Source organism: Nematolebias whitei, chromosome 7 (genome assembly GCF_014905685.2).
Source record: "Nematolebias whitei isolate Nwh7 chromosome 7, NemWhi1, whole genome shotgun sequence".
NCBI lineage: Eukaryota > Metazoa > Chordata > Actinopteri > Cyprinodontiformes > Rivulidae > Nematolebias > Nematolebias whitei.
Genome location: NC_056504.1, coordinates 52,824,877 through 52,845,449, shown reverse-complemented (window position 1 = coordinate 52,845,449; position 20,573 = coordinate 52,824,877). Strand labels below are relative to the sequence as shown.

At 42.7% G+C, this 20,573-nt stretch overlaps 1 protein-coding gene across 1 annotated transcript in view; it reads right to left on the bottom strand.

The window, feature by feature from the left end:
* Positions 1-13,638: 13,638 nt before the first annotated feature.
* Positions 13,639-20,573, bottom strand: part of tma7 (translation machinery associated 7 homolog) — a 31,846-nt gene continuing 24,911 nt past the window's right edge. Inside the window, exon 4 of the mRNA XM_037679763.1 lies at positions 13,639-13,990. Within this exon, the coding sequence (XP_037535691.1) occupies positions 13,956-13,990 (35 nt within the window). The 3' untranslated portion in view covers positions 13,639-13,955. The remainder of the gene's footprint in view (positions 13,991-20,573) is intronic.

The window sequence follows — 20,573 nt, the reverse complement described above, 5'->3', positions numbered from 1 at the left end:
TCAGCTCCCCCCGTCTCACGGGTCGCAGTGGGGGCATTGCCTCAGTTTTTAGAGACAATTTCAAATGTAGACTTCTACCTGCCAGAACATATTCTTCTTTTGAGTTACAGCTGTTCGTGGCTGAGCTGACACAGCCTGTATTATTTGGAATTGTCTACCGCCCACCTAAATATAATAAGGACTTTATTCAACAATTTTCTGAATTTTTAGCTGACTCCATCCCCAGATTTGATAATCTGTTGATCTGTGGAGAATTTAATATTCATGTTTGCTGCCCATCTGATCAGTTAGCCTCTGATTTTATCAATCTTTTAACATCTTTTAACTTAACACAGTCTGTACATGGGTCTACTCATCTTCTTGGACATACCTTGGACCTTATTATATCTCATGGGCTGTCCATCTCACTCTGTGAAACATCTGAAACAGCCATCTCAGATCATTTCCCCATCATGTTGGAGTTTTCAGCACCCCTACCAGTCAGTAGGCCTGCCGTTGCGGGTCATTGGCGTTGTATTTTCACTCCTGAGACAGCTGGACTGTTTACTGCTGCTTTTATGGACTTTCAGACTTTTGTTTCCAATTAACTTTGGCCAGATGGCTTCCTTCTCTCTTTCCAAACCACTTGCTCTGAAATTTTAGACTCCATCGCTCCTCTTCGGTTTAAATCCACCAAACTGAGAGCTGAACCGTGGTTAAACGATGCCTCTCGCGCTCTCAGGAAAAAATATAGGAAAGCAGAACGACAATGGAAGAAAGACAAACTTCTTTCATCTCTTAAATTTTTGAGAGAATGCCTTATAACTGTGGAACAACCTACCCCCCAACATTAGGCATGCCACCTCCCTTTCTGTGTTCAAATCCCTGCTAAAAACATATCTGTTCTCTCTGGCCTTTCATACTGTGTGAGTTGATTTAGTATATCTTGTTCCATGTCTTCATTTTAATGCTGTTGTTTTAATTTTTTAAGGTATATTCTTACTGCTTTTTATTTCTCAGTGTTACCCTTAGTGTTAAGCACTTTGATAACAGTCTATCTGTTATAAATTGTGCTCTATAAATAAATATGACTTGACTTGACTATAAACTACCAGAGATCTGTAAAAGAGGCTAAATGTCTATATTTATCTGGTTTAATTTCAAATAACTGCCATTGTCCTAGAGTGCTATATAACACAATTCTGTTATTAAGCCAGCTGTGCGTATTTCACCAGATGCCACAGCCACTAACTGTGAAAACTTTCTAAAATTCTTCCAGAATAAAGTGGCCTCAGTCAGACAGGTCACTAGTTCTGTTGCTCCTGACTCCTCTGTTGCCTCTGTAGCTCCAGCCGTGTTTGAACACTTTCAACCAGTGTCTCTTGCCACTCTCACTGATGTTGTTCAACACATGAAGCTCACTAATTGCCCACTGGACATTCTTTCCTCCAAGTTCTTGAAAGAGGTTTTTAATTCTGTGGGTTTCTGTATTTTAACATTTTTAAACTCCTGCCTTCGTCTAGGAATTGTCCCTGCTTCATTTAAACATGCTGTGGTTAGGCCCCTTCTTAAAAAACCTCACCTAGACCCATCACTTTTATCAAATTTTAGACCTATTTTGCATCTGCCTTTTTTAGCTAAAGTCTTAGAAAAAGTTGTTTTTATGCAGTTACAACCTGTTTTAGAAAACCATGGTATTTATGAAACATTTCAGTCTGGATTTAGAACCCGTCATTATACCGAATCAGCCCTGTTAAAAGTCCATAATGACATTTCCATGTCCATGGATGTCAAGCGTCCCATTGTTCTGGTGCTGCTGGACCTTACAGCTGCGTTTGACACAGTGGACCACGCTGTCCTGTTGTCTCATCTCCAATATTATGTTGGAATTTCTGGTACAGCTCTCAAGTGGTTCACTGCCTATTTGACCAACAGAATGTTCTCTGTCATGCTGGATAATCTGTCTTCCTCCACTGCCCCTCTCTCTTGTGGTGTGCCACAGGGTTCTATTCTTGGTCCTGTCCTCTTCTCATTTTACATGCTGCCCCTTGGATCAGTGATAGCCAAACATAATTTTTCTTTTCACTGCTATGCTGATGATGTACAAATTTATTTACCAATGAAACCTAAAAACAGTAACCTTCTCACACCTTTCGCTGATTGTATTGCCGACATTAAACAGTGGCTTCATCGTAATTTTTTGTTTTTAAACGAAGGAAAGACAGAATGCATTTTCTTTGGTGATGATGCTCCCTGTAACTTTGGTGCTCTGACATCCAAGTTCAGACCCACAGTTAAAAACTTGTGGGTGACATTTGATAAGGACTTAAAGTTTGATAAACAAATATCCTCTGTAGTCAAGGCCTGTTTTTATCAGTTACGTCTTTTATCCAAAGTTAAGCCTTTTTTAAATTGTTCTGACTTGGAAAAGGCCATTCATGCTTTTATAACTTCAAGGCTCGACTACTGCAATTCCCTATATGCAGGAATCTCCCAATCCTCCATTAGATGCGAGCAATTGGTCCAAAACGCTGCAGCTCGACTTTTAACCAACACCTCCAGACGTGAGCACATCACCCGTTTTATTTTCTCTCCACTGGCTTCCAGTCGATTTTAGAATTAAATTTAAAATTTTATTATTCACTTTTAAAGCTCTCAATGGTCTTGTCCCACTATATTTGACTAATCTTGTAGCTGTCCGTGAATATAGGAGAACACAGAGATCATCTAATACATTTCTACTCTCTGTCCCAATATCCAACTACAAACGATGGGGTGACCGGGCCTTTTCGGTTGTCGCACCCAGACTCTGGAACCAGCTACCTCAGGACCTGCGCTCCATCACTGACATGGAGCATTTTGAATCTAATCTTAAAACCTTTTTATTCAGGCAGGCTTTTAATACTTAGTAGGTCTTTGACAATCTTGCTATGTTTTAATAGTTTTTGTTTTTAACTGGCTGATTTTTTATTCGTTTGTTTTTAATTTCTGTACTGTGCAGCACTTTGTGCACCTTTTGGCTGCTGGAAAGGGCTCTATAAATAAAGTTTGATTGATTGATTGAATTTAATTCATTTATTCGTTCATTTAAATGAAACAAAACTTTGAAAAAATCATCAAAAAGAAAACATTTAATGAAAAGAGTGCAGAAAGAAGAAAAAATTATTATCTCTGCCCCTTATAAAATATAAAACAACTTTAAACAATCACTTAAATTATTCACTTTAATATCCACTTTAAAGATAGGGGAAAAAAAGAAACATGTTTTGTGTTAGCAGTATTTAATTCTAACTTTAAAACTTATCCAACATTAATAAAACTTACCTCAAGTTGCCTTTTTGGACATGCATGCATATATTTGTACAAATTGTACCTGAGAGGAGATTATTACAGCCTCATATAAAATCAATGATAATCATGATATCGGAACTGGATCGGTATCGGCCGATACTCAGATCTAGGTATCGGGATCGGAAGTAAAAAAAAAAGTGGATCGGTGCATCCCTAATAAAAAGATCTAAAAAAAAAAAAAAAAAACAGGGAGCGCTAGCTCTGCAGCCCACACATCAGACCAGCACACCAGGAAATCTCAAGACCCTCCCGCAACCACGCTGGACCTGAGTTTAATTCGCTCGTGACAAATTCCTTAATTTCTCACCATTTCAGTCATGGCATCAACGGAGGAGGAAGAGATCACTGCCTCTTGGCAAAAAAAAAAAAAAAAAAGGCCAGATCAGGGATGAAGAAGGGGAATTTAATACATTGGTGTCGCATACAAAACAGTCCGTCGCTGGGCAGTTTATTGTGCGACACCGCGTACGCGGTCGTAAAAATTTGAGCTTTGCACAGACATGCCCTGGGGGGTACGCTCGTACCTCTGCGTACGTACGTGCGTACCTCTGCGTAGGACGTACGCGACAGTATACTGGGGGCTTTAAGCCTAGTTTTAAAACTGGATAATGTGCCAGCCTCACAGACAGAGATTGGAAGTTGGTTCCACAAGAAAGGAGCCTGATAACTGAAAGCTCTGCCTCCCATTCTGTTTTTGTAAATTCTAGGAACCACAAGTAAACCTGCAACCTGAGAGTGAAGTGCTCTATTAGGAAAATTTTTTCATTCAACATTTATTTAGACAGGTTAATCCCAATGAGCCTCGAGGACTCGTTTACAAGAGAGACCTGATTTCAACGAAGAATGATGACAACAATGGACAACAGCAACAACAATAGACAGTTATAAAAAGTCATACAGATTTTTTTAATTCAAATAAGATGGCAAAAAAGGTAACAAAAATAGCTAGATTATAAGGCCAATGTAGAAAACTAAAAACAGGAACATGTCTGCATTGGTCCTTGCCAGGAGTCCAACAAATTTTTAAAGCCACTTAGAGAGGTCGAGGTCGAGAGCTTCAGGTCTTTTTGTAAGATATTCCAGGAAACAGAAGCAGAGTAGGAGAAGGTCCTTTTTCCAAGTTCAGTCCGCACTGAGGGAACACTGCAGGTAATAATGTCTTAAGAGAGTACACTCTAGCTGCACTCACACAGAGACATGTAGGAGGAGATGTATGAAGGCAGCAGACCAAGAAGTGATTTAAAGATGAAAATATACCAGTGAGAGAGTCTGTGTGAAGTTAATAATGTTCATTTAATGAGTGAATACAGTGCAATGATGGGTATGATAATCACAGCCAGTTATGAATCTTAGTGCACCATGATAGACAGCATCCAACATCTGCAGGGTTCTTGTAGGAGCGTTCATGTAAATATTGTCACCGTAATCAATGGAGGAAAGGAAAGTCACAGATACAAGACCAGATAAGGACCAGATTTAACTTTTTTAGATCACAGATACAAGGCTTTTCCTAGCCATCAGAGTAAGACAGGATCTGTTTTTGAAAAAGAAACCCAGTTTAACTTTCAGTTTCCTTACTAGGTTTTCCACATGGAAAATATGGAACAATAAGATCTGTAATATAAAATGGAGCCAGGTTGTTGAGAGCTTTGTAGGTTAGAAGTAGGATTTTGAATTTTATTCTGGATTTGACAGGGAGCCAATGGAGAGAAACTAAAACTGGAGAGATATGATCTCTCCCACTAACTCCAGTTAAGACTCTGGCCACAGCCTTTTGGATCAACTGAAGACGTTTTAAATAAGTATTTGGACACCCAGATAATAAACCATTGCAATAGTCCAGTCTAGACATAACAAATGCATGGATCAGTTTTTCTGCATCATTTTTACCATACCATACCATACCAATTTATTTCTAAAGCTCTTAAAATATAACATAGCAGTCGTCCGAAGTTTTGTACAAAAATAAAAAACAAAAAAACAGTAAAACAATAAAACAAATAAATATATATTACTCTATACTCTAGATTAAGAGTCAATGAAAATAAATGTTTTAAAATGAGTTTTAAAAACAGAAAGTGGTGGGGCCTGCCCGAGTCCAGTTGCAGTTCATTCCACAGTTAAGGATGCCAGAGCTGAAAAGGCTTTATCTCCTCTGGATTTATATAAGGCTTTCGGGACTGCTAAAAGCATCTGATCAGAGGATCTAAGAGCACGTGATGGCATGTAAAGGTGAAGCAGTTCAGACAAATAAGAGGGACTAAGACCATTCAAAGACTTTAAAACAAACAATAGAACTTTAAAATTGATTCAAAACTGGACATGAAGCCAGTGAAGGGACATCAGAACTGGAGTGATGTACCAATCAAAAATTGTGCAGCAGTATTTTGTACCAATTTTTAGATAAGATGTTTCTAATTTTAGTGATATTATGCAGGTTGAAGAAGGCAGTTCTAGTAACGTTTTTAATGTGGGGAATAAAAGACATGTCCTGATCAAAAATAACACGAAGATTTTTAACATTAGAGCTGGAGGACAGATTAATGCATCTAAGGAGGGAGAAAGACTGAAACATTCATTCCTAAGGTGCTCAGGTCCAAAAATCAAAACCTCAGTCTTGTCTGTGTTCAAAAGCAGAAAATATAGGGTCATCCAGGTTTTTATGTCTTTAAGACATGCTTGTAGTCTAAGTAGCTGATTGGATTCATTGGGTTTAATGGATTGGTAACTCTAAATTGTCCCTAGGTGTGAGTGAGAGAGTGAATGGTTGTTTGTCTCATTTGTCTCTATGTGGCCCTGTGACGGACTTGCGACCCATCCAGGGTGTACCCCGCCGCTCGCACAGTGATTGCTGGACATGGGCACCGGCGACCCCCATGACCCAAAATGGAGGAAGCGGGTAAAAGATAATGGATTGATGGATGGATGGATGGGTTTAATGGAGAAATATAATTGTGTCATCAGCATAACAATGAAAATGTGTCCCATGCTGTTTAATTTTACCTAATGGAAGCATATATAAAGTAAAGAGTATTGGCCCAAGCACTGAGCCCTGAGGAACTCCATGACTAACTTTGGTGTATGATGAGGATTTATTATTTACATTTACAAACTGGAATATATCAGATATATATGATTTAAACCATTTTAGAGCTGTTCCTGTAAGCCCTTCTGGGACCCTGCGTACATAATTTCGCTCCACCACATGTACCACATGAGGTGCGAATGACAATAAAGAAACTCTGACTCTGACTCTGACTCTGAATATCATATTCAAACCTCTGTAGTAAAATATTGTGATCAACTGTATCAAATGCAGCACTGGGGTCTAACAGACCTGTATAGACACAAGTCCATTGTCTGAGGCCATGAGAATAACAAAAGTGACTTTTACCAGTGCTGTTTCTGTACTATGATGGGCTCTAAACCCTAACTGAAACTCTTCAAACAGATTATTTCTTTGTAGCTGTTCACGCAACTGACCTGCCATTATTTTCTCTAGAATTTTTTAGATGAAAGTTAGGTTAGATATAGGTCAATAGTTGGCCAGAATTTCTGAATCAAGGTCAGACTTCTTAAGTAAAGGTTTAAATACAGCAACCTTAAAGTGCTGTTGTACATAACCATTCATTAAAGACAAATTAAGTAGATCCAAAATGTGGACAATAATTAGGGGAAATGGTGTGATGCTGACCTCAACTCGGGATGTCGTGGGTCAATGGGCGGAATACTTTGAAGACCTCCTCAATCCCACCGGCACATCTATTGCTGAGGAAGCAGAGCCTGGGGATTTTGGGTAGGACCCTCCAATCTCTGGTGCTGAGGTCACCGAGGTGGTTAAAAAGCTCCTCGGTGGCGAGGGAGTTTGCCCAACCGGTCTACATGTGCTTTGTGAACTTGGAGAAGGCGTTCGACCGCGTCCCTCAGGGAACCCTGTGGGGGGTACTCTGGGAGTACGGGGTGCCAGGCCCTTTGATACGGGCTCTTAGGTCCCTGTATGACCGGTGTCCGCATTGCCGGCAGTAAGTCGGGCTCATTCCCGGTGAGAGTTGGACTCCGCCAAGGTTGCCCTTTGTCACGGATTCTGTTCATAACTTTTATGGACAGAATTTCTAGGCGCAGCCAAGGTGTTGAGGGGATCCGTTTTGGTGGCCTTAGGATCATGTCTCTGCTTTTTGCAGATGATGTGGTTCTATTGACGTCATCAGATCGTGATCTACAGCTTTCGCTGGAGCGGTTCACAGCCGAACTTTCTCATGATAGTCTTTCTGGTTCAAAATCACTGTGCACCTTCCTTTGTTTTCTGGGAGAATGATGATGTTTTTGTCCTTGCTAAGAGTGGTGAGTGCATCCCTCTCCTTTCTACTGATGTTGGAAGGTGAAAGTTCGGATAGAGGACATTTGCAAACTGAGGTGTACCGCAAACCCACCCACACAAACCAGTATTTGCAGTTTGACTCCCATCACCCTTTGGAGCACAAGTTAGGAGTCATCAGGACTCTGTATCACAGAGCAGACAGCATCCCGACTAACTCAGGAGCCAGGCAGAAGGAGAAATCCTACACAAAACAGGCTCTAGAGCAATGTGGATATCCTAACTGGGCCTTCCTGAAAGCAGAGAAGAAACCCAAACAGGACTCCAGTCAGCCATCAGGTGAAAAGGAGGAACCCAGACCCAGACCAGTGGTCATTCCGTATGTTGAGGGAGTATCAGAGAAACTGAGACGTTTATTTTCTAAACATAACGTCCCAGTGGCTTTTAAACCCCAAAATACATTACGGCAAAGACTGGTTCATCCCAAAGATCCAGTCCCCCGGCACAAACAGAGTAATATTGTGTATGCTGTTCAGTGTCAGGAGGGCTGTGATCAGTCTTACATCGGGGAAACTAAACAGCCACTGGCCAAAAGGATGGCCCAGCACAGAAGATCAACATCATCAGGCCAGGATTCTGCGGTCTACACTCATCTCCAGGCCAGCGGTCACTCTTTCAAGGATGATGATGTTCACATCCTGGACAGAGAGGAACAATGGTTTGAAAGGAGTAAAGGAGGCCATCTTTGTGAAAAGAAATCGTCCATCATTAAACAGGGGTGGAGGCCTCCGGGTTCAACTGTCCCCCTCTTACAATGCTGTGATTGCTAGTATCACTCAGCCCTCTGTGAATAGTAAAACAGCCATCAGGTGCTAATGATCCATTGTTAGGCTGATGGTCCTTCTTGACCATGTGATCAGCTGGTTTTGGTTGTCAGCAGCAAACTGGTTGATCCACTCTGAGAAGGTGCTATTTAAGAGACTGAGCTGAAAACAGCACCTCAGACTGAGGAAGTCTCTTGGATGAGAGACGAAACGTTTCTAGATTTTTTTGGGTTTTTTTTTTTGAATGTCCAGAGGACCAGATTGAACTTTTTTGGATTTAAAGAAAACAGCATTTTTGTTTTCCCTCTAAACTTTGAAAGGTGAGTTATCTCATCAAAATTATTTTAAGCAACTCAGTTAACAGCCATTTTGTTTATCAGAGTTGCGTTGATTGGACACAATTTGCACAGGCAACTCACCATCAACAATCAGGTAAAGCCAACACCAAAGGGAGTCTATCATTATCGTCTTTAAGTTTGAAGTTTGTATTGGGTCTCCGAGCCATGCTCCGGGCCCTCTGTCTGGGATGGAGCCAGCTAGCTGAAATGTGGAGAAAGTCCACAGAACTCTTTCAGACACCCCTGGAACAATGGTGCTGTCTGTCTGAATGAATCGTAGTTCTGGAGAGAATAGTCACTTCATGGGATGACGAACACCAGCCCTTTCACCTCGTATTCATCATGGGTAATGAGAACCATTTTCCTTCTGCCGAAGAACTTCAGACTCGGTGCCAATCGGTTCTTTTTAGACACCTTTAAGTTAGTTCACGAACCTCAGAAAACTTTCCTTAATTTCTAAGCATTAGTTCAAGATTCAGATAACATTTCTCATCAAAGTTTAAACAATTTTCAGATTATTCACCCTTCTGAAATACTACTGGTTATGCTCATACATTAATTCAACACTTTTGCCATAACTTCATATTGATTATTTAAACTTACAGGAGTGGTGGTGCAGAGGCTAGATGGTGGGCCTGTAATCAGACGATCGCTGGTTCAACTCCCGGTACCGACAACATCAAAATGTGGGTGGGATAGATGAAGCACCCACACATGTCTCCACCTTCATTTGCCCCACTCTGGACCCTAGAGCAAAGCCCTTACCTCATACCTCCGTATCTGCTCCCCCCCGGCACCCTAAATAGCAGCTCTCTGCTCCACACAGAGAGCTGTAGTAGCTCGGTGGTCTGTGGTTGGGTCAGGAAGGACATTTGGCATAAAAATATTTGCCAGGTCTTTGTGTGACTTAGTTCACAGTGGCGAAGTTTGAAGGAGCAGCTGAAGGAAGAAAAAAAATTCAAACACAATAAAAGTTACAGAATTGTGACTTTAACCAACTAAGTTTTGTGTGCTTACTTCAAGTAAGTGAAGGGAATCACAACATTGCCAAGAATCCATCCATTTTCTTCTGCTTATCAGGAGTCGGGTCGCTGGGGTAGCAGCTTAAGGAGGGAGGCCCAGACATCCCTCTCCCCAGCCACTTGGGCCAGCTCCTCCGGGGGAATCCCGAGGAGTTCCAAGGCCAGCCGAGAAACATAGTCCCTCCAGCATGTCCTAGGTCTTCCTCTGGGTCTCCTCTCGGTGGGACGTGTCTGGAACACCTCACCAGGGAGGCATCCAGGAGGCATCCTAACCAGATGCCCGAGCCACCTCAACTGGCTCCTCTCGATGTGGGGAAGCAGCGGCTCTTACTCTGAGCCCCTCCCGGATGACTGAGGATACCCTATCTCTAAGGGAGAGTCCAGACACTCTGCGGAGAAAACTCATTTTGGCCGCTTGTATCCGAGATCTCGTTCTTTTGGTCACAACCCAAAGCTCATGACCATAGATGAGGGTAGAAACGTAGATCGATCGGTAAATTGAGAGCTTCGCCTTTTGACTCAGCTCTTTCTTCACCACGACAGACCTGTACAGCGCCCGCTTCACTGCAGACGCTACACCTATCCGCCTATCGATCTCATGCTCCATTTTTCCCCTCATTCGTGAACAAGACCCCAAGATACTTGAACTCCTCCACTTGGGGCAGGACCTTCTCCCCGACGCAGAGAGGGCACTCTACCCTTTTCCGGCTCAAGACCATGGTCTCGGATATGGAAGAACTGATCTTCATCCCGGCAGTGTCACACTCGGCTGCAAAACGCTCCAGCGAAAACTGTAGATCACGACCTGATGAAGCCAATAGGATCACGTCATCTGTAAAAAGCAGAGAAGCAATCCTAAGGCCATCAAAACAGATCCCCTTAACACCTTGGCTGCGCCTAGAAATTCTGTCCATAAAAGTTATGAACAGAATCGGTGACAAAGGGCAACCTTGGCGGAGTCCAACTCTCACCGGGAACAAGCCCGACTTACTGCCGGCAACGCAAACCAGGCTCTGACACAGGTCATAAAGGGACTTAACCGCCCATATCGAACGGCCTGGTACCCCATACTCCCGGAATACCCCCCACAGGGCTCCCCAAGGGAAATGGTCAAACACCTTCTCCAAGTCCACAAGCACATGTAGACTGGTTAGGCAAACTCACACGCATCCTCCAGGACTCTGCTGAAGGTATAGAGCTGGTCCAGTGTTCCACGACCAGGACAAAAATTGCACTGCTCCTCCTGAATCAGAGGTTCAACTATCCGATGGACCCTCCTCTGCAGAACCCCCGAATAGACCTTACCAGGGAGGCTTAAGAGCGTGATCCCCCTGTAGTTGGAACACACTCTACGGTCCCCCTTATTGAATAGGGGGACCACCACCTCGGTCTGCCAATCCAAGGGAACTTCCCCCGATGTCCACGCAATATTGCAGAGTCACGTAAGCCAACACAACCCTACAACATTCAGAGGCTTAAGGAACTCCGGGCGAATCTCATCCACCCCTGGGGCCCTACCACCGAGGAGCTTTTAACCACCTTGGTGACCTCAGCACCAGAGATTGGAGGGCCCGACCCAAAGTCCCCAGGCTCCGTTTCCTCAGTGGAAGACGTGACGGTGGGATTGAGGAGGTCTTCAAAGTATTCGACCCACTGACCCACAACATCCCGAGTTGAGGTCAGCAGCACACCACTCCCAGTATAAACAGTGTTGGTGGCATACCGCTTTCCCCCCCCCAAGACGCCGGATGGTGGACCAGAATCGCCTCGAAGCCGTGCAGAAGTCATTCTCCATGGCCTCTCCGAACTCCTCCCATGCCCGAGTTTTTGCCTCAGGGACTACCCGAGCCGCATGTCGCTTGGACTGCCAGTGCCCATCAGCTGCTACCGAGGTCCCACAGGCCAAAAAGGTCCAATAGGACTCCTTTTTCAGCCTGACAGCATCCCTCACCGATGGTGTCCACCATCGGGTTCAAGGTTTGCCGCCGCGACAGGCACGACAACCTTGTGGCCGCAGCTCTGGTAAGCTGCCTTGACAATAGAGGCACGAAAAATGGCCCACTCAGACTCAATGTCTCCCACCTCCCCCCGGAACATGTTTGAAGTTCTCCCGGAGGTGGGAGTTAAAACTCCGTCTCACAGGACACAGGAGACTCTACCAGATGTTCCCAGCAAACCCTCACAATACGTTTGGGTCTGCCAGGTCTGACCGGCATCCTCCCCACCATCGGAGCCAACTCACCACCAGGTAGTGATCAGTGGACAGCTCCGCCCCTCTCTTCACCCGAGTGTTCAAGACATGCGGCCGCAGATCAGATGACGCAACAACAAAGTCGATCATCGAACTGCGGCCTAGGGTGTCCTGGTGCCAAGAACACATATGGACACCCTTATGCTTGAACAAGGTGTTCATTATTGACAATCCATGACGAGCACCAAAGTCCAATAACAGAACACCACTCGGGTTCAGATCAGGGGGGTCGTTCCTCTCAACCACACCCTTCACGGTCTCATTGTCATTGCCCAAGTGAGCATTGAAGTCCCCCAGCAGAACAAGGGAGTTCCTAGGAGGTGCACTCTCCATTACTCCCTCCAAGGACTCCAAAAAGGGTGGGTAATCTGAACTGCTGTTTGGTGCATAAGCACAAATGACAGTGAGAACCCATCCCCCCACACGTAGGCAGAGGGAGGATACCCTTTCATTCACCGGAGTGAACCCCAACACACAGGCACCAAGATGGGGGGGCAACAAGTATACCCACTCCTGCTCGGTGCCTCTCACCAGGGGCAACTCCAGAGTGGAAGAGTGTCCAACCCCTCTCAAGGAAACTGGTTCTAGAGCCAGAGCCATGCGTAGAGGTGAGTTCAACTATTTCTAGCCGGAGCCTCTCGACTTCACACACCAGCTCAGGCTCCTTCCCCACCAGAGGTGACATTCCACGTCCCAATAGACAGCTTCTGTAGCTGAGGATCAGACCGCCGAGGTCCCTGCCCTCAGCCACCACCCATCCCACAATGCACTCGACCCCTTTGGCCCCTCCCACAGGTGGTGAGCCCATGGGAAGGGAGACCCACGTCTCCTCTTCGGGCTGTGCCCAGCCGAGCTTCATGGGTAAAAGCCTGGCCACCAGGCGCTCGCCAGTGTGCCCCACCTCCAGAGTGGGGCCCCGGTGACCCACGTCCGGGCAAGGGAACATCAAGTCCATTTATTTTTCTCATCATAGGGGTGTTTGGGCTGCACTTTGTCTGGTCCCTCACCTAGGACCTGTCTGCCTGGGGTGACCCTACTAGGGGCGTGAAGCCCCTGACAGCATAGCTCCTAGGATCATTGGGACACTCAAACCCCTCCACCACGGTAAGGTGGCAGCCCAGAGAGGGGCAAGAATCCACCACTATTTTAATCAAGGTTGACTCGCATTTATTATTTTGATTGCACACCCATTAAAAAAGGTGTACAGACCTCTTTACCATATCACTACAACACCAAATTATAAACTTGGAAAAATTAAAAAAACACACTGAGGTGGGATAATAGGGTTTTACATGAACAAGGAGTGAAATGACTCATCTAAACCTTCAACCAGTCTTTGGTGACTAAAACTAGTTTATTTCACAGAAAACATACTTTGAAAAATTTATCTGGTAAAGAAAGATTTAATGATTTAACTGACTCCGTTCAAAAGCTGAAAATGATCTTCAACGATAGTTAAGTCTGCCCCAGTTTCTCTTCAAAATTCTTATTTAAAAAAGCAACAAGTACAAAAGAAGACACTTCCCACTTTGCAACACAACAAAGGTCAAAATTGGTGTTTGTGTGTTAGAATCTGTTTTTTTATTATTATTTCATACTTTCCATTTTCAAATCATCAAACTTTCATTTCCATTCCAGGTTTGAAGATTTTTACTAAAACTATAAAACATCAAAAACTGAAATCTACCATTATACAGCAGAAGGGAGTTATTGGTCTTTCTGGAAACATTTCCCGTTTTCTCTAAGCGATGATTTGATTCACGGACAGAGCTGGAGGAGTGCAGCGCCAGTGGGTTCATGTTTATTTAACGGCACAGTTGAAGGCTTTACACAAACAGGGAGTCAAACAGGGAACAAACAATTGTCTTCAGGAGTTCACTTCTTTCCCGACTTCTTGATCCCGCCACTGGCTGCAACAGGAGCGAACAAACAAACAAACAAACAAACAAACAAACTGTGGTTAATGAGGCCTGACAAACAACATGTTCTGCTTTGTGTTTACAACTCCACATGCATTTCCTTAGCTTAAAAATGTCTGATTTTTCTACCTAAAGAAAAATGACAGTTGAAATGAAGAGTTAAAGAGAGTTGGTATTGTATGGTATAATGGTATGGTATAAAGTTTATTCATTTAAAAAAAATACAAAACAACTCCATAACAATATAAAAAAATACAAGAGATTTAAAATGAAAGGCAGCAGAAACAAGAAAAAATCTTATTATATCTGCACCTTTTTTCAAACAATTATTTCAATCATAATAATTTTCAAGTAACAGAACAAAATGAATAACTCTAATTTTTCTAATTCTAATATGAAAACACACACTAAGCTACTTCATATATATTTTTTTGACAATTCAGCTTTGATCTTTTTTTTAAATGTACACATTGACTTGTCATTTTTCACATCACTCTCTAGAACATTCCACAATCCAACTCCTTGGATTGAGGTAAACCTTCCCTTCAGACTAGTTCTGAATTTTGGTTTGACAAATATTTCTATCCCCTTAAGATTATAACAACTTTGTCTTTTAACAACATTTCTTTGGATATTTAATGGTAATGTGTTATTTTGAGCCCTATACATAACTGATAAAATACTGTAATCTACTAAATCATGGAACATCAATAAGTTCAGTTGATAAAATAATGTGCTTGATGGGTGACTGTAATGCTTTCTGGTGATAATTCTTACAGCTCTTTTCTGTAAAATAAAAATAGGTTTTGTAAATGTTTTAAACGCTTTCCCCCAAACATCAATGCAATAGATTAAATGTGGAACAATGATTGTGTTATACAACATGTACAGAGCTTTATCATTTAATAATTCCCTGACTTTGTATAGTACTGCAATAGATTTAGATATTTTTTATTCTTACAGAATTTGTGATTTTTCCATGTTAGCTGTTCATCAATGATTACACCCAAAAATTTCATCTCATTAACTCTACAAATCTCAACACCCTCAATTTTAAATGGATCGTCAACAGTTCTCTTTTTGTTGCTAAATATCATGTATTTAGTTTTATCTAAATTTAATGATAATTTATTAAGTTTAAACCAAGTTTGTATTTTATCAAATTCTGTCTTCATCAATTCCAACATCCGTTTTACATCTTTACCCAAACAAAAAAACGTGGTGTCATCTGCAAAAAGGACACATTTGAGGAGTCCTGATACATTCACTAAGTCATTCACATATAAAATAAATAACTTTTGTCCAAGTACAGAGCCTTGAGGAACTCCACACGTGATATTGCAGAGGTCAGACCTTACACCATTTATTTGTACAAACTGTTTCCTATCTTTCAAATACAAACCGGATTCCAAAAAAGTTGGGACACTAAACAAATTGTGAATAAAAACTGAATGCAATGATGTGGAGATGGCAAATGTCAATATTTTATTCGTAATATAACATAGATGACAGATCAAAAGTTTAATCTGAGTAAATGTAACATTTTGAAGGAAAATATGTTGATTCAAAATTTCAGTGTCAACAAATCCCAAAAAAGTTGGGACAAGTACCAATAAGTGACTGGAAAAAGGAAATTGAGCATATAACGAACAGCTGGAAGACCAATCAACACTAATTAGGTCAGTTGACAACATGATTGGGTATAAAAAGAGCTTCTCAGAGTGTCAGTGTCTCTTAAGCCCCTTATCCACGGGGCCCTTTGGTACTCCTATGTAACTAGTTGTGGCAGATTGCGTGTTTTATCAACAATGCCTTTAGCGGTGGAACCCACCCCATTTTTAGGACCTAATTCTCTGAGGTCCCAGGTCTGGTTCTTGTAGGGTCTAGATGTGACATCAGCGCATTGTAGGTCACTGATTGGTCAGGGGGCGTATTCATTGGTGGAGGGCGGAGATTCAGTCTTCCACCGGAAATCACAATCCACCATTTTCTTTTTCACCCGCATAACAGACAACAAGAAATCGGAGGAGCTTATTTTGGAATATTTTATAAGGTAAAACAAATAATCATGGCACAACCGTGGTCGAATGCTGAAGTTCAGGCATTTCTCTGTTTGCTGGCCGACGAACAAGTGCAGAGCGAGCTAGATGGAATGAAACGAAATGAAAAGATTTTTCAAGAGGTGTCTGCGCAGATGGCGGTGCAGGGCTTCCATCGCACACCAAAGCAAAGAGGAAAGCTTAAAAAACTAAAAAGCGATTAGAAAACGATTAAGGACCACAACGGTAGGAGTGGAGCAAACAGAAGAAACTGGAAGTGGTTTGTACAAATGGATGCCATTTACAGCAAACGCCCAGCCAACAAAGGGAGGGAGAGTGGCCTAGACACGGCCACTGCTCTTCTGGAATCTATAGCTGATGGTGAGTGTATTTTATTTACTTTAAGCATATTTCCTTTTCCTCATGCAACCGTTTCTTTGCGTTTTCTGAAAGTACTCTGAACAAACGAGGCTGACGCGGTTAAGTCGTCATTAGTTAGCATCATTGCTAACTGTACTCTGTTGCTGTTTTTCCACTCTTATTTTGATGCAGAAAGTCCCACTGAAGATGAAGGTTCGCCAGATTCTGCTTTTGACTGTCCAATCCGCCCCGCTTCTGACCCTTCCCCGACCACACCAGTTCCAAGTACATCCACGCCACCGGGCACATCTACGCCACCGGGCACATCCACGCCACCGGGCACATCTACGCCACTGGGCAACACGCAGCAGAGCGGCAGCAGAGCGGCACCAAACAGCACCCGTTACTATGTAAGAAGCAACAATCGTGTTTAACATCACTGATATAGGAATGATTATTTTGATGCTTTTATGTCAATTTATACTTATACTCACTTTATATGCAGCTTATCTGTCCAAAGTCAGGCCTGTACTGCAGATGTGTTTTGGAGGAATTAAAGTAAGCCTCCGGGGGGTACTCTGGCCGTAGGATCTGGCCCATCTTGCGGTTACAGTGACCCGGAGTTTGATGTAGACAGGTCTTTCATCCACCCACGACTTTGGGTTTGAAAGACATGTTTTTATGAGCCATCGCTCTGTTGTACAGACTGCCTTGATGATGGAAAACATGTTTTCAAGGTCAGGTTATTGCCTTGATTTTGCACAACATGTTTTTATGAGATACCGACTTTCTGTCTGTCCTCCTGACAACCATCAAACTTGTTTTTCACTGCTCTCATGCGATCCGGTCAGGGAGGGGTATATAAGAAATGTAACAAACACAGAGAGTCAGAAGCCTGCTGCGGACCACGTGCGAGGTGCCCAGCATCCTGTGTTGGTGTGATTCCTGTCACTCGGGTCGAAGGCTTCCCGACCACGTGTCACGGTGAGAGGCTCTCATATCAATTTGTGTGTAGAGAGTGTACAAGTGTACATGTTTGCATGGCTGTTTTTCTGTGGCAGATTAATAAATGACACTATTATTTCTAGCAGAAACAGTCTCTGTGTCTTATTTCCTCTCGTGTGAATCATTGGGGCCGACCGTTCAAGAACCTTGTATAAGAAATTTCATAAAACAATCACATTGATCATGTCGATATGAATGTTGTTTTGTTTTTGTTGTAAAACACCTTGCATGTATTCAAACTACTTGTTTATTCAGTTGTAATGTATAAATGTTAAATTTAATTATTCATTTATTACTTAAACTTTCATTTATGAAGTTTATTATTGAAATTATACAGGGTGTAGTGATTTTTGTTCAGATTAACGATGCTCTGTTCTTTTTCTAAATTAGCACAAACCGTTGTAAATGACTACATGTAGTTTATTTATGCCCACCTGTTTACTATCATTAAAGTACTAGACTGCTTTATGAACAGAATCTAGGGGTGCACCAATTTCAATTTTCAGGCCGATCACCGATCACCGATTTTTTGAAAGTCTGAACTGCCGATTCCGATTTTGGCCGATACCGATTTTTTTTTATAAGCAACAGTGTCAGGTGTTACAAGATCACAATGCACCTTCAATTTACCAATCTTATTTTATTGTAAAACATACCCTTGAAAAATACCCTAGAAACAATACAAACTTGTTTTAACTTGTCATGAGGTAGTATTCTGAAATATAAATGAAGTTTACACAATTTTTGTTAAAACTATAAAATTAACTAAAAAAAAAATGTTCAGTTCCTTCAACTCTTTCACTTGTTACATTTAAAAAAAAAATAATTAAAAAGATAATGCAACAAGTGTAACATTTTCAAGTCAGTGGGTAATAAGAAATAACACTGGCACAGGTAAGTTAGTTCTCACAGACTTATTCCAGTCACTTTCATTAGTGGCAGGTTTTTCTTGATGAACAAAAGCATTTCTGCTTTGTCACCAGACAGGCGACTTCTTTTCTCATCTACTACATGTCCAGCCAAGCCAAACAGGCGCTCGCTTTCAACGCTTGTGCATGGGGCAGAGAGATAGGTTCGGGCAAGTAGAGCAAGATGAGGGAAACGATTTTCATTGATCTTCCAGTAGACCAATGGGTCCTGGCTCCTTTCGACAGGAACCTCAGATAGGTAGTTCTGTACCTGCATAGCTGAAGGGCTGGCCAGCTGTTGCTCCTGTTCAATGTTCTCCTTCAAGATTTCGTCGTGAGCTGCAAACAGTAGACTACGCCTTTTGGCTGCAGGTTCATCTATATCAGGAGGTCCCACTTCAGAGGATGTTCCTGCAGCAGGTGTGCATCTGGTCTCCCCCTCTGCAAGTTTGGTCAAAAGGAGCAGTTTCACGTCATCTTTCACCTCTGCTGAGAAGTAGCGATTCTTGTACCTTGTTTTGCATAAACAAAGAAAGATGGGTCAATCATTGTGTTTTGTATACATTAACAGTTTTTATGACTTGCATGTAAATAAAGAAATGCATTTCAATCAATAAATTTTTATTTTTAATTTAATTTAAATGTTTGTTGAAATATAGTAGTAGGCTAAAAGTAATTATGGCTAAAATAGAATGTTAATAGTTACTTGCCTTGGATCCAGAACAGTGGCCAAGCTGTACAGGGGCTCATGCTCAATGTTGCTGAATCTTCTCACAACAGCCTCCAGCAACGTAGCTTTGGCTGTACCCACGCCACGGTCTGTGCTCGCTTGCCTCTCCAAAATCCGCTTGAGTGCAGTGATGGCTGGGATGACATCTGCTGCTGTAGCTGTTGATGAGCTAATCTCCTTTGTGAGTTCCTCAAAAGGTGCAAGAATGGTGAGCACATTGTCCAGTAGCTCCCACTGGTGTGCTGTGAGTGTGGCTGGTAACTCATGCTCAGCAGCATACACGCCAGTAGCACGTCTCTGCTCCAACAGCGACTGCAGCATGTAGACTGTGCTGTTCCACCTCGTTGAAACGTCTTGCTGTAATCGTTTCCTGGGTTGACCTAACTGTGTCTGTATGTCATAAAGTCGGGAATAGGCAAGTGATGAATGCTTAAAATGTCCAACAATTCTCCTTCCTGTTGCCACCATGTCTGTGATGCTGCGCTGCGCCAGCTGTCCCTCATTTACAACCAGTTGCAGTGTGTGTGCCAGGCAGGGTAAACTTTTCAGGTTGATATCATCCAGCGCTTTGGCCATATTACGAGCATTATCCCGTAAAACAACGTGAACTCTTCCATTATCGATTTCCCAGTGATTCAGCATCGCCTTAAACTCTGCTGATAAATTGGCCGCAGTGTGAGACCCCGCCATTTCTTTACAGTTTAAGAGTACTTGATGACGTTCGAACTGTTCGTCAATCCACTGTGCAGTAAAACTTAACATGGACATTAAACTTACATCAGAAGTCCAGATGTCTGTTGTAAAGCTGAGCGTATTTGTATTAGCTTTTAGCAGGCTGCGGGTGTCTCTCGAAACTTGGCTGAACAACTCCGGTAATGCAACATCAGAAAAATATTTCCGACTCGGCATATTATATCGTGGGCACACGTGCTGCATCAAGCTTCTAAAACCTTTGTCCTCAACGACTGAAAATGGCTGGTTGTCTAATGCCATGAACTCCATCACTTTCCTCGTGGTAGCTTTGCTCTTTTCGTTGCTCATAAAAGCTAACAGCGACCCACCGACTGCCTTTGTTAGCGCTAGCTTTAGCATTAGCCTTAGCATGGTTGCTCTCTTCAAACATTGCATACTTGGCGGCGTGGTGATTTCTTAAATGGCGAACGAGGTTTGTTGTATTAAAGGTTTTCGTGGTGGCTCCACCACGACTTACTTCGGCTTTACACGAATTGCAAATTGCGATCTTTGGCTCATTTTCTTTTACAGCGTAGAACTTCCAAACCGACGACATGGTTGCTCCGAGTGACCTGTGTGTGAGCTCTCACAGTGGAGCAAAAGGGGACAGCAGCTGATTTTCAGACCTTTCCGGAGGCAGATAAGATCGGTGGATAAAATCGGCTTCTCATTTAAAGATCGGCCGATCGCGATCTCCCCAAATTAAGGAAATCGGGGCCGATCGATAGGCCGGCCAATTTATCGGTGCACCCCTAACAGAATCATTTCTGATCTTGTGAACAAACACCTTTTGAAATTAG